Here is a 15,143-nt window from a genome sequence, read left to right as displayed (position 1 = left end):
GGTTTAACAACCGCTCTCTCTTTCCAGGCTGGGAAATGGGGATTGTAGTTTTTGTCACAGGCTGCGACCTTGGCATTGTCAGCACGGAGCTATCCAGGCATTCACCCTCCAAGTGCCCCTATTTTCCAGGGGTTTACAGAAGCTGTCCCAGTTTTTGATTTGATGCCAGAATGTCCCGCTTTTCCTTAGGACGTCCCTGTTTTCATCAGAGAAATGTTAGAGGGTCTGGAGTTGTGCCATTCCCAAGCCCAGGAGATAAGTAGCTATGCAACCGTTAGAAGACACCTGAAGGCAGTTTTTTAACGTTTCATGTTTTTATGATGTTTTTACATATGTTGGAAGCCGCTCAGAGTCTCTATTTTCATGAGAGAAATGTTGGAGAGTATGCATCTTAAGGTTGCGGGTTCGAGTCCCACGTTAGGCAAAAAGGTTCCTGCCTTGCAAGGGGTTGGGCGAGATGACACTTGTGGTCCCTTCCAAATCTGTGATTCTGTGATGCTTTTCTCTGACAGAGCAATGCCGCAGATGCCTTGTTGTTGTTGTTACGGAATAAGGTAAAGAGACCCCTCACCATTAGGTCCAGTCGCGGACGACTCTGGGGTTGCGGCGCTCATCTCGCTTTACTGGCCGAGGGAGCCGGCGTACAGCTTCTGGGTCATGTGGCCAGCATGACTGAGCCGCTTCTGGCGAACCAGAGCAGCGCACGGAAACGCCGTTTACCTTCCCACCGGAAGGTACCTATTTATCTACTTCCACTTTGACGTGCTTTCGGACTGCTAGGTGGACAGGAGCTGGGACCGAGCAACAGGAACTCCCCCCGTCGCGGGGATTCGAACCGCCAACCTTCTGATCGGCAAGCCCTAGGCTCTGTGGTTACGGAATAGGGAGTTCCTATTTTCATCCAAGAAATGTTGGGGGGAAGTGACTGCTGTCAATCCTTCAACAGCCGACAAACACACTGTTTTCACATTTTGCTTTGCTTTTTTAAAACCTACATAAGTAGCACCTGTTTCAATTTAGCTTCAATTTAGACCCCTTGTGTCTGGGAATGGCCCTCCACACATCTTTGTCTGGCCCTCGGAAATGTACCCTCTCTCTCCCCAGGTCGTGCTCCCTCCCCTGAGCATTTTCCCACGGCTGGGAATGTGTCTTCGTACCCCAATCCTGTCTTTCACTTGCCTGCATGGAGGATGGACAGAGAGGGGTGTGTGGAAACTTGGCTATGGCGAGGAGGCGGGGTTTACCTCTGGTGCTCCGCCTACTTTTGCTTTTCGCCCCGCCCACCTCTGACTGGTGGCCCCCAGAAAGTTTCGCAGGAGGAGATGCGGCCCTCGGGTTGGAAGAAAGTTCGCCGCTCCGTGCTGCTCTGCATATTTATCTGGGAGTAAGCCACAGTGGGCACAGCAGTGTTTACTTCTGAGTAAGCATGCAGGGGGCTGAGCTTTGCAGCTTCAAAACAACAGGAAGTGAAAGATCTCTATGTAGGTATTTAGGTTGTGACTCGAAGTCTTCCTGTCCTGCTTTTTCCACTGAACAGCTATCCACAAAATAATAATAAGAAGAAATAATTCAATTAAGAAATAGAATTTTATATGCTATTATTATTATTATTATTATTATTATTAGTCCCTATGCCCGCAGGTCTCAGGGCAGTTGCAACACAAAATCACAATATAAAAACACAAAATACATAAGAAAAAGAGAAGCAGTGGAATAACGCCCCCATTCCCATAGGTTAGATGAGGTGCTATTCCTGTGCTTATGAAGGTTTCATGAAGGCTTACAAAATGATCCATACATTGCAAAAATTGAGAAGTAGTGGCTTCGACAGCCTTCGGGAATTTCCACACTTCCATTTTTTTACACTTCCATTCTGTCATAAAAAACCCAGTTTATATGTCAAGCAATGCTTTGTTTAAGGTTCGAATGCCAACGTAACAATTAAACCAGCATTGACTTTCTTGAAAGCTCCAGCTTATAGAAGCGTAGAGTTGGAAGGGAACCCCAAAGGTCATCCAGACCAACCCCCTGCAAGGCAGGGAACGCAGATAAAGAATCCCTGGCCATCCAACTTCTGTTTGGGAATGGGAGGGAGAGTCCGCCACATTCCTAGGCCGCCCGTTCCACTGTCCACTGCTCTGACTGTCAGAAAAGTTCTTCCTGATATTTAGGAAGTTCCTGATATTTAGTCCGGCCTGAAAGCGTAACAGAAAGAACCACCTCGCACCCGAGGACGGCAGAAACTGAGATCTGCGGAGAGAGGGTCAGATTTAATACTTAACAGTCCAAAGAGCTGCCAAAACCATAAGGGGATTCAGCAGGAGGGGAGAATTATATTTCTTATTTATTTTGCATTCTTTGTGCATTCTGTGGCGAATGGCGGTTCCCGTGCCAGGGTTGCAGCACACGAGACGGTAGCGATGGACTGCTTCTCCTGCACTCCACTAGCGCGCCAACCTTCTCCTTGCGTGCTAGCTTTCTGTGTGCATGGATTGATCAGGGAGAGGGCGAGAGAGCCAACATGCCTCTTCTTTACGCTCACAGGGAGAAAAAAACCTCAAATGGGTCAGTGCGTCTGGCTGTGAACCAGGAGGTTGGGGGTTCGAACCCATCCAGGGAGGGCTGTGGGCAGGATTGCAGGGGGTTGGACTGGATGACCTTTGGAGGTCCCAACTTTGCGGTTTCGTGATTCTAAGACAGGAATATCAGTAACCTGTGAGTAACCCCTGAGGTTTGCAGATAGGCAAAAGATCTTAAGGGGTGTGTGGAAGGCCAGAAACACCAAAACCATCCCATAATAGCTTAACAGCATGGGGTGTGGACAGTATGAGAGGCTGGAAGAAAAGTGACAGTCGTGGGAGGTGTGAAAACAGAATGGAGAGGTCAGAAGAGGAGGATAGAGACCCATCAATGCGGGAGGGTAGGTGGGGGGAAACATCATTTGGAAAGGTTACTTTAGGAAACTGTGTAACTCGCTCTTGCTTATGGGCTTCCTTTTGGGGCCCCGATCCAGCTTCTCTTCTCGCGCTCGTATTTTTAAATGTGTACATTTTTAAATGAGGACTTGAAAAGAGCACGGCACCCAAAGGAGGAAAGAGGAAGAGGAGGAATTTTGTTCGCTTAATGCAGACCTACACATTGCAAGACCGAAATTTACAGCGATCTTTCGAAATTTGCACATTCCTGAATTTTGCAATGCAGTGACCCAACTCCCAAAAATCTGTATAATTACAGGTATGCACACAGATGTCTATAATAGTGTAAATAACATGGGGGAAACGGCTTACAGAAAACATGCATATTTGGAGAAATTGGCACTAAAGCTCTGGTGAATTTGCACGGGTATTATCACGAGGATCCACATTGATGCAGAAAGGTGGAGAACTTAAATCTGGGCAGATAAGAAACTCAGAGAAAGGAATATTTATCATGTCCATCCCTAAAACTAAGCCACCCCTAACCTGTGGGATTGCCACATCTGCAGAACTGGGCCTGTCAACAGCTGCCACGTAATACCCATTCCTCATTTGTAAGAAATCGGTCTTTGGAACTCCCCGCCTCTTGACAACAGACGCCTGTCCCTTTTTTTGACACCAGCTAAAACATTCTTGTAATGTTTCTGTTTGCTCCGCCCACTTTTCCCTCTGGCCCCGCGCACCCCAGAAGGCAATGTTTGTAAGTTGCCCAGAATAATCATTAATACATTTAAAACTAAACACGAATAGATAAATCAATGCAGCTGATATGAGCTACCTACTGCTCAGTCAGTAGAGCGTGAGACTCTCAGGGCTGTGGGTTCGACATTGGGCAAAAGATCCCTGGGGGTTGAGCTAGATGACCCTTGGGGTCCCGTCCAACTCTATGGTTCTGTGAGAGAGCTGGCTCAGTGGTTGGGATGCCAACTTTCGTTTTATCCACCTCCCTCCATCACAGGCTCAAGAATGCACTGCCAGATACTGTATTTCCGATGTGTACTGGGAAGGTTCTTCCTCTTGTTAATGGAGAAATCTGAGGGTTCCCTTGGACAAAAAACAAGGAGACCAGCCAGGAATACCAGAGCAAAACAGCAGCCAGTCGGCTTGGTCTTTATTGGAGACTGGACTCTTACCTGCCACCAGGTGGAACAAGATGGAAGCCCCAAACAAAGGAGAACCCAAACTTTTATTAGCTGCTCATCCCCATGTTACATCCCCCCCAAAACTACATCACTAATGCATCATGGTTACATCATGAAAGGGGAGGTCTGGTGGCAGGAATCTGAGCATCCTGGACCCTGCCCCATAGTTCCCCTTGCCTTCCACCAAACACCCATCAAGTGGAACAAAAGAGAGATTTACATTTCCCTGTTTCCCAGCCAAGTTCATCCCACCCTTTTGTCTTCATCTGGGTTTGTTATTTCTGGAATGGCTACCTGTCTGGCACTCAGGTATCAGGATGCCAGGAAATATCACTCAGGCAGAGGGGCTGCTGAGTAGCTGAGCTCACATGTCTATATGAATTTCCGAAGTTTTCCCAGTGAGCCAGTACATAGATACATTGATCAGTGAATTCTTACATTTGGTATCGTGCAGCAGAGGCCCTTTGAATAGATAGGAAGAAACTGTGATGAAGTGTTTTGTGGGGACAAATCACAAAACTGTGCTGATTTTGGTAGTGGGCTGCATGTGCTGGATATCTTATGGAGGGGCAACACCCCCACCCCCCGATTTATACATAAATTCCTGCAACACTCTGAAGCGGCACTCCCCAGAGTTGGGTTTGCCACCTCACTGAGGACTAGGCTCTTGATCGCTCCTCTAACTTCAACCACAGGAAGTGTGCCTCCTTGCTGCCTCTGAAGCTGGCGCGTGACACAGGAAACCCACAGGCCGCTTCGGTCTTGCCCGGGGTGTGGCGCTTGCTGATTCAAAGGAGGCCAGGCCTGGAACGGAGACTCATACAGAGTTGCAGTGGGAGATACCCTCCGCTGACCTAGCGATCCGCAGGACATGCCATTTGGGGGGGGGGACTCACTGCTTTGGGGCTGATTGTGGGGCCCCCTCTCTCTGGCCGCCTTTTCGAAACCATGTCCTGGGAAACGCAGAGACAGGTTTCGCAACACACACAAACACACTCACAACACAGCTACCTCAGTTCCCCTTTCCTTTAAACCGAAGCTCTCCAGCCGCGGAAGCCAAACCTCAGAGGAAGAGACCTTCTTGTGTTCTGCAAACAGTGACCACACCAAGAAAGGGGCAGACTATGGTTTCTCCTCTGCCCCCCCCCTTCTTTTTTTTGCCAAATTGAAAATCAACCACAAACGAAAGCAATTTCCATACAGTTTTTCCAAAAATTGGTTCCGTTCTCGATGTGTCCATCGTTTCCTCTTGTTGCTGCATTGTTCCCCCAGTTATTCCTAATTCACATTCCTTGCAATTCACCTTATTGCAATGTTTTGTTGTTGTTTATTATCCTGAACCATTGCCTAGCCGCTCATCAGTTCCTTGAATGTGTAATATTCTAACATTTCCAATATCTGCAAGTAAGGGTGATCAACAAGTTAGCAATCCACAATAAATCAAGAATCACTACGTCCAAAATAAATTCCTTGGGGGCAGACAAGGGTTTGATCTCCAGAAATCCCTCCCGATTTGCTTTCTCTCGGCTTCCTGTTTTTTCTTCATCTCAACCCCACCGCATTTCCTCGCCCATTTGCAAATTCTTTTTTCTATAAAAATCCCTAAACATCAGCAAATTGGCCTATGTGCATTCCGTCCCCTCACCCTCCCCAAGGCATATATGGAAATCAGAGAAGTCCTGCAGAGGAATAAAAGCCAAAGAGCTTGCTCTCGTGTGTTGTAAACAAAAAATGCCCTTTTCCCTTATAGGGTATCCAAGGGCCCATATAGAGTCCTTACATAGGTTCCCTATTGGTAGGAGAGAATAACAGAGGCCAACCAGAGAATATTGAGAAGCAAAGCAGCTAGTAAGCTTGATCTTTATTGATCTGTTGCAACAGGGTGCTCCCCTCACTTGCAGGAGAGAGGAGGGACCCAGAAAAATGGTGAGCAATGCCTTATAAAGACTTTTGAAATTGCCACCCTGTAGATCAAGACCACCCCCAGAAACATCATACATACATCACAGAAAGGAGGGGTGTAACCTAAGACCACCCCCCCGATACATCATACCTACATCACAGAAAAGGCGGTCTAAACAGAAATTTGTGCACCCCCCCAACAGTTATAGGATCTCAAGAACTGGAAGGGACCTGGGACATCATCCAAACTGACCCCCACCCCCAAAAAACAATGCATATTGCTGAACACATTTGCAGAAGGGAGAGGCTGGAGAACTGGGTCCTAAAACTCAGAGACGCACCGATTTTAGAGGGTAGTTGTGTTTTGGGAATCCTGGAGGAGGTAGAGGTGAATTCTTCCTGCCTCCCTCTTGATTGAAAATAGTCCCGAATTCTCTGGTCCCATCCTGTCCCTGGAAGTTCTCCATCTTATTTTCAGCCCGGCAACAATACATACTTAAATAGGCAAAGGGAGCAATGTTTGTTTGTTAATTTATTAATAGATTGTTGAAATCTGCAGGCCTGCCTCGTTCCATTGAAGCCAGTGGGTCTTTTCTGAGCCTGACTTTGTCGGATCTCAGCCCTTGATCTTAAAAGCACCGGAACGACTCGACAGGCCGAGATCTCCAAAATTGCCCCACTACATCTAAACCACCTCTTAAGCAATCAGCAGCATGTAAGAGCAGTTAAAACTTCCCCTTCGGAAATACTTCTGTCCGTGACTACAGTGGGGGCTGGAGAAGACACCAAATGCAGCCCCTGGGACCTCTCTGCCTGGCCCTCATAACTCCCCGCAAGCCTTGTCCCAACCCATGGCCCTCATTGGCTCTGCACGCTCTCCTGGAGAGCGTTTTCCCCCGTGCAGAATGTGCCCTTCAACTCCGACTGTGATTTTTGCTTGTCCAAATGGAGGATCAAGAGATGTGAGATGTTGAGGAACGAGCCCACTGCACGGAGCACCGCAATACCTCCAGGACCGCCTCTCCCCAAATAAACCGCCCCGGACCCTGAGATCATCCTCTGAGGCCCTTCTTTGGGTGCCTCCTCCCCATGAGGTCTGGAGGCTGACAACACGAGAACAGGGCCTTTTCTGCGGTGGCTCCCCGTTGATGGAATGCTCTCCCCCATGACATACAGTCATACCTCATGTTGCGTCCGCTTCAGGTTCTGTTTTTTCGGGTTGCAGACTGCCGAAACCTGGAAGTACCGGAATGGGTTACTTCTGGGTTTTGGCAATCACGCATTCTCAGAAGTGCAAATCACAACCCGCACATTTGCAGATGCAGGTTGCCAATGCTGTGGGTTGCGAGCGTGCATTCCGCACGGATCACATTGGCAACCCGAGCGTCCACTGTTTATTTCGGCGCCAGGCAAAAACGTTTCTCTATAACCAGGCCTTTGGCTGATAAAACTATCCAGGGCCTTTCCGCTGTGTTTGCATACCCTCCAAGTGTCCTGATGTTCCAGAGACTGTACATACCTTCCAACCTTTTTCCGATGAAAATAGAGACATCCTGTTCAATAATAATAACAATAATAATACCTACCCAGCTGACTGGGTTGCCCCAGCAGACAGTCCTGGAATTACAAAAGCCACTCCGACTTCTGATTTATTGAAATTGAAATACTTTATTGTCACTTGCACAACTTGTATACAGTGAGATTACACAAGCACCCCCCCCCCCACTCAGCTCTCTTAGTCTTAATTCCCCTCGTTTACTGACGCACACCCACCAAACCCCAAAGTCCGTTGCCCTGTTGTGATCTTTTCATTCAGCAGCCTAACAGCCCATGGATAGAAGCTGTTCTTTACCCTGTTGGTGCGACTAATCCTGCTTCTCTATCTTCTGCCCGAGGGCAGGAGATCAAGAAAGTGCCGGCCAGGGTGTGAATCATCCCTGAGAATTTTCCTCACTCTCCCAGGCAACGTTCTTCCACTATTTCGTCCAGCGGATTCACAGGACAGCCCATCATATCTTGTGCTGTATCCCAGAATGGCCCTATGGCAGCTGCGAGGGAGCATCTGGTGGCCTCTCCACGGCCGCTGCTGCTGTCAGTCTCCTTGGGCAGCTGCAGAACTGGCCAGGTAGAGGAGGGGCTGCCACCACCAAGGCCATGCCCTTGAGACACACTAGCCCTGAAGTGCAGACAAGGCCAGCCTGGGCAGGAAAAAAGCCTTGCCTTCCTTTAAGAAATGCTTTGTGCATCCACGTCTGATCTTGCGCCTTTATAAAATCTATTTATCGATGTGTGTTTATACAGAATAGAATAGAATAGAATAGAATAGAACTCATAAGCGGGATTTGAAATATGAGCAACAGAAGGAATTAGGAATTACAGTACAGTGGTACCTTGGGTTACAGACACTTCAGGTTACATACGCTTCAGGTTACAGACCCTGCTAACCCAGAAATAGTACCTCGGGTTAAGAACTTTGCTTCAGGATGAGAACAGAAATCATGCTCCAGCGGCAGCAGGAGGCCCCATTAGCTAAAGTGGTGCTTCAGTTTAAGAACAGTTTCAGGTTAAGAGCGGACCTCCGTAATGAATTAAGTACGCAATCAGAGGTACCACTGTATTGAAGCTGATGGCATAAGAATTGGACGGTTTTGTGCAGCAGAGGGGCAGAAAAGGGGTGGGAAGTCGGAAAAAGACAAACTTATTACGTATTGAAGTGTATATGTTAAACTTTTGAGAATTTAATAAAAACTTGCTATGGAAAAAATAAAATAGGGGTTAAGGAGTTTTCTCAGGGTTTGTGTGTGTCGTGTCCCGTTGATGAAGTGGTGGAAATGCTCTGCCGGGGGGGGGGGCTTGTGTGCCTAAAATGGGGGGGGGGTCAAGAAGGGTCACTTGATGAGAGTGAGAAATGTCCTTATTTTCACCTGAGGGTATTTGGGGGGGGGGTCTGTGATCGTGGGAGGGGAGTTGTTGCTTTGCTTTTGTTTTGTTTTATTATGTATTTTGTGTTCTCGTTTTGCGTTTTTGTGTTGCAGACCACCCTGTGATATTCCAGTGAAGGGTTTTTTTAAGGGTTAGAGGTTTTTAAGCAGAGGTTGGGTGGCATTATTGTCTGTCCTGGAAGCTTCAGCGGAGATTCCTGCATTGCGGGGGGCGGGGGTTGGGCCGGATGACCTTCAGGGGTCCCCTTCCAACTCCACGATTCTACGATTCCATGGTAATAAGTAACAAAATAGTTGAAACTGGCCCAGAAATGGAAACAAGAGGAGCTACCGACAATAGAAGAATGGAGAATGAAGCTGATTGACTACGCAGAGTTGGACAAATTAACCGGAAAAATTAGATATCTTAAAGACCAAAAGTTCATCGAGGACTGGGGGAAATTTGTCGAATATCTGAAAAGATCATGTGATGTGCAAACAACACTGGTGGGGTTTCAAGAAGCACTGTGAAAGCACAGATATATTGTTAAAAACATAAACAGGAGTGGGAGGGAAGCTGAATGGCAATATATACAGAGAAATGCGTAAACTGAGAAGTAAATACTGTATGGACGATTCTCAGAGAATCCGAAGGAAGTCCAAAAAGCAACAAATTTGTGAAAATTTGCGAAAATTTGGTACAATTGTATTTTTTTGTTTTGTATTGGAAAGTAATAAAAATTATTTATAAAAAAAAAAAGAAACTGGGGGGGGGGGAATCAGAGGCTGAATGAAAGTGTAAATGGACAGATCCATCCATCCGAACTCTGGATCCACTTCTGTCGGCCTGACTTTCTTCTCTCTCTCTCTCTCAAATCTTTCCAGGGCAGCAAAGAGCGGTTCCATTGGCAAAGCCACAATGTCAAGCAGAGCGGGGTGGACGACATGGTCCTCCTCAGCAAGATCAACGAAGACGCCATCGTCGAAAATCTCAAGAAGCGGTTCATGGACGACTATATCTTCGTATCCTTTTCGTCCTTTCCGTCGTTCTTTCTTGCGTTCCCTTCTAGCCGTTTGGTGCCACGTGCGCCCGCCGTGATCAGAGTTGGGGCATCTGACTGAGCCAAGTTTTCATTTCGGGCAGTGAATTAGAATCATAGAATTGTTGGGTTGCGAGGGACCCCCAAAGGTCATTCAGTCCAACCCGCTGCAATTCAGTTGAAGCACCCATGACAGAAGGCCACCCGACCTCTGCTTCAAAACCTGCAAGGAAGGAGAGTCCGCCACTTTCCATCCCACGGTCGAACAGCTCTTACAGTCAGAAAGTTCTACGTGATGTTTAGTCGCAATCGCCTTTCTTTGTCAGTGGAAGCCATGGGTTCGAGTCCTACCCTCCAGAGCAGGAGAAAGCAAGCTTGCTCCCTCTTCCATGTGGCAGCCCTTCAGATATTTGATGATGGCTCTCCTATCTCCTCTCAGACTCCTCTTTTCCAGCTCTTTCAACCGTTCCTCATCAGGTCTGGTTTCCAGACCCCTGATCATCGCCCTCCTCTGCACACCTTCCACACCTCTGCACACCTTTTTCTGATCCTCATTTGCCATCGGCTGATCGCCCTTGGCATCAGAGAGGGAGGTCTTTGGTACCCTATTTTCGAAGAATCTTAGTATTTCTATGCTTTCCTTCATGAGTAGTTCTTGCTCTGTGGATAAGGTTGGCTTTGCCTTGACAGTTCCTAATTTGCCTTTTTCTTTACTGCCCCTTGAGGTGGATTTGTTTAATTCAGGCGTAGAGGATGATGAGATTACCCGTATTTTTCGCCCCATAGGGCACACCTAGTTTTTTTGGGGGGAAATAAAGAAAAAAATTTATTTTCGCCCCCCCAGGCGCGGGGCTGGGGCGGGGGAAACCTGAGCTTCCCCCGACCCCAGCCCCCAGAACAGGCTGCTATCCGCAAGCCTAAGGAGCCCGGCGGGAACTCCCACTGGGCTCTCCAGGCTTGTGGATATCTGCCCGAAGCCCGGGCGCGCCCTGCTGCGCTCCCCGGGTTTCGTCCCGCGGGCTCCCACGCCTTGCGGATAGCTTCCTGAAGCCTGGAGAGTGAGAGGGGTCGGTGCGCATTGACCCCTCTCGCTCTCCAGGCTTCAGTGAAAGCCTGCATTCGCCCCATAGGACGCACACACATTTCCCCTTCATTTTTGGAGGTGGAAAAGTGTGTCCTATAGGGCAAAAAATACAGCAGGTTGTGAAGTGTCTGCCATTGTTTTTTGCAGATACGGTGGGTTATCTTTGACTTCCTTCATGTTTCGATATTTTTGCTTTTCTTCTTCTTTGCTCAGGTTTTTGTCTTTGTGATTTCTTACTGAATACTGGATGATTTATATCAGCCGGTTCGGGGAGGTTGTTCATTTTTGGTTCTGTGTGTCTCTTTCTCGAGCTGTAGAATTTTCCACGGGGGTCAGAAGTAGCCCGTTTGTTATCGGCAAGAATTTTTTCATGTTGGATAGGTCTGTGCATATCAAGTGGACCTGGGGCTGCTCTGTTTGGGTACCTTTGGAAGTAACCTGTTGACTTTGAAGGCTATTTCCAAGCTCAGAAGGCAGCCGTTGTCAACATCCTTCTTAAATTTATAGTTTTGCTCTTGCCTGTGCTGCTGTCCCCCTGTGTCACTTCCGTTCAGATGTCCCTGTGGTTTGTGGCCAAGTAGGTTCCTCCCCCTGCTCTTCCTCTCCCGTCATCCTCTCCAAATTTGGCAGTCCCGGCAGAGCGCTGAAAGCCTCCTCTTCGCTCCACAAGCCCATTTCTCCGCCCATTTCCCAAATGTTTTGATGACCCCCAGGGGTCCCTTCCAACTCCACAGTTCTGTGAAATCCCCTGGTGCTGCCAAGAGAAGCAGTCTTCCCTAACTCCTGCAAGAAATGGGAAGATGCCTCTTTTAAAAAGAGGCATTCCGTACCTAGATTTCCGCCCCATTTTGAGGGTCAGGGAGGGGAAAACCTGTAAAAAAACCCAGATGTTTTTGGATTCCAACTCAAGGCAGCATGGCAGTTGTTAGGGATGATGTAGGCTAAAGTCTGGCAACATCTGGAGGGGGAGAGATGCCCCCTGCCCCTGCCCCTGGTGGGTCTTCGTGGTCTGATCCAGCACCTCTGTTTAATAAGCAAAATGGTTTAGATCAGGGGTCAGCAAACTTTTTCAGCAGGGTCCACTATCCCTCAGGCCTTGTGGGGGGCCGGACTATATTTGGGGGGGGGGGGAATGAACGAATTCCTGTGCCCCACAAATAACCCAGAGATGCATTTTAAATTAAAGGACACGTTCTGCTCATATAAAATCACCAGGCAGGTCCCACAAATAACCCAGAGATGCATTTTAAATTAAAGGACATGTTCTACTCATGTAAAAACACGCTGATTCCCGGACCGTCTGCGGGCCGGATTGAGAAGGTGATTGGGCTGGATCCAGCCCCCGGGCCTTAGTTTGCCAACAGCGGTTCTCAACCTGTGGGTCCCCAGATGTTGTTGGACTACAACTCCCATCATCCCTGAGCTCTGGCTTTGCTAGCTAGGGGTGATGGGAGTTGTAGTCCAACAACATTTGGGGACCCACAGGTTGAGAAAGGCTGGGTTAGAATGAACCCATGGAGATGAGATCCACTGGCAGCTGTTAGCTAAGGAGGATAAATTGGGCCTTCCTGTTCAGGGGCAGTCATAGAATCTTCATCATCATCATCATTTTTAATTTGTATACCGTCTTTCTATCTTAGGCTGTTTACAAGCTGAAGAAACAAAAAGTGTACATCTTATAACAATCTAATGCAATACAAAAATGTGATAATAAAACAATTTTAAAATAGGCAACCTACACCAAAAAAGTAACAGTCAACAATCATTAGAATAGTGTAAAATAATAACAACATATAAAAGTTAAACAGAAATCCACTCAACAGTTACAATAATATCTAAGCTATAATCAATAAAACAACGGCAAGCCACAGTACATAAAACAACACAATACACATTGAGAATCAGAGACTAGAGGGTGGAGAAAGGCAGGTGGAAGGAGGCCTTGCCTGATGGAGTCCCTTCCCTCACAGTATGAATCAAAGAATCATAGAATGGTAGAGTTGAAAGGGAACCCCAGGGGTCATCCAGTCCAACCCCCCACAATGCAGGAATCTCAGCTCAAGAACTCTTGGCAGATGGCCTTCCAGGAACCTCTGTCTAAAAGCCTCCAAGGGAGGCCCCCACCTTCCATCCCACAGTCAAACAGCTTTAGTCGGAATCTCCTTTATTGTCACTTGAGGCCATGGGTTCGAGTCCTACCCTCCAGAGCAGGAGAAAGCAAGGCGTTCCCTATTTCCATGGGGCAGCTCTTGAGATATTGGAAGGCAGCTCTCCGATCTCCTCTCAGCCCTCCTCTTTTAGCCTCACAATGCCAGGTGATGTTGAACAAGAATAAACAGGCCGTATGGCCAGTGGATGATTATGGGGTTTGGGAATCCATAAGCACAGAAGAGCAATGACAAACCTAGACAGCATCTTAAAAAGCAGAGACATCACCTTGCCAACAAAGGTCCGTATAGTTCAAGCTAGGGTTGTCCCAGGAGTGATGTATGGAAGTGAGAGCTGGACCATAAAGAAGGCTGATTGCCGAAGAATTGATCTTTTGAATTCTGGTGCTGGAGGAGACTCTTGAGAGTCCCATGGACTGCAAGAAGATCAAACCTGTCCATTCTGAAGGAAATCAGCCCTGAGTGCTCACTGGAAGGACAGATCCTGAAGCTGAGGCTCCAAGACTTTGGCCACCTCATGAGAAGAGAAGACTCCCTGGAAAAGACAATGATGCTGGGAAAGATGGAGGGCGCAAGGAGAAGGGGGCGACAGAGGACGAGATGGTGGGACAGTGTTCTCGAAGCTACCAGCATGAGTTTGACCAAACTGCGGGAGGCAGTGGAAGACAGGAGTGCCTGGCGAGCTCTGGTCCAGGGGGTCACGAAGAGGCGGACAGGACTAAACGACTAAACAACAACAACAAAGCGCATAAGGAGAGCCTGTTGGATGAGGCCAGTGATGCGTCTAGTCCAGGGCCTGTTCTCACAGCAACCAACCAGATGCCTATGGGAAGCCCGGAAGCAGGATCCGACCACAAGGGGAACTCTCTCCCGTCCTGGGGTTTCCACCAACTGAGATTCACAAGCATCACTTTCTCCACCTGTGGCTAATAGCCGTCGAAAGCCTGTTCCTTCTCAATCCTCTTTTAAACCTACCCAAGTTGTTGTCTGTTCTTGTGAGAGGGAGTTCCCCAATTTAAGCCTGCGCTGTACAAAGAAGCTGCAGTCAGGCAACATCTGGGTTGTTTTTATTTTAATTTTGATTATGCGCTTTATGGTTTTTTAAAATTGTGATTTTATTTTCAATATTCTCTGGTATAGGCCCTACACAATTATTAATATTACTACTACTACTACTACTATTACTACTACTATTACAGTAGTACCTCAGGTTACAGACACTTCAGGTTACAGATGCTTCAGGTTACAGATTCCGCTAACCCAAAAATAATACCTCGGGTTAAGAACTTTGCTTCAGGATGAGAACAGAAATCGTGCTCTGGCAGCGTGGCAGCAGCAGGAGGCCCCATTAGCTAAAGTGGTGCTTCAGGTTAAGAACAGTTTCAGGTTAAGAACGGACCTCCGGAACGAGTTAAGTTCTTAACCCGAGGTACCGCTGTAATCTGAAGGTCGACAGAAGTTCTAAGAATTAGCATCCAAGAGAGATGGAGATGGGCTTAGTCAAAGTCATGGGACTCTTTAGCTATGTGGGATGAACGCACACACACCGAAACTGAAAAGTTGTCTCGCTTTCATCTTCCTGCTTAAAAATAGCACCGCCCACAGGAGCCGTTGTGAAAAGGACTTCCGTACTGTGGCCAGAGTCAGCCAGAAGCGTCACAACCCACATAATCAGGTGCCCAGGGTGATGCTAAAAGGTCAGGTTCGCCCCCTGAGGGCTGGATCCGAACCTGGGTCCGCCTCGGATGCTCCTGGACCATGCAGAGCAGAACCACAGATACTGCCTCTCAACGCTGCAAGTGCAATTGGTGGTGGCGGTTGCTGGGAGGGTGGGAGCCCAGGAGCCCAACAGTAGGTGGCGCCAGAGAGAACGGCCGGATGGTTCTAGCTTGCAGGGCAACCAACTTTGCA

The 15,143-nt window shown here is 47.9% G+C and overlaps 1 protein-coding gene across 1 annotated transcript in view; it reads left to right on the top strand.

Moving 5' to 3' along the window:
• The window catches only part of MYO1F (myosin IF), a 67,576-nt gene that overhangs the window by 3,623 nt on the left and 48,810 nt on the right, over positions 1-15,143 (top strand). Inside the window, exon 2 of the mRNA XM_081895423.1 lies at positions 9,826-9,963. Within this exon, the coding sequence (XP_081751549.1) occupies positions 9,826-9,963 (138 nt within the window). The remainder of the gene's footprint in view (positions 1-9,825; positions 9,964-15,143) is intronic.

The sequence above is a fragment of the Podarcis melisellensis genome (assembly GCF_964234715.1).
Source record: "Podarcis melisellensis genome assembly, chromosome: 18".
In the NCBI taxonomy this organism is placed as follows: Eukaryota; Metazoa; Chordata; class Lepidosauria; order Squamata; family Lacertidae; genus Podarcis; species Podarcis melisellensis.
Note: the sequence above shows the minus strand (reverse complement) of the source record. Positions and strands in the feature narration are given on the sequence as shown.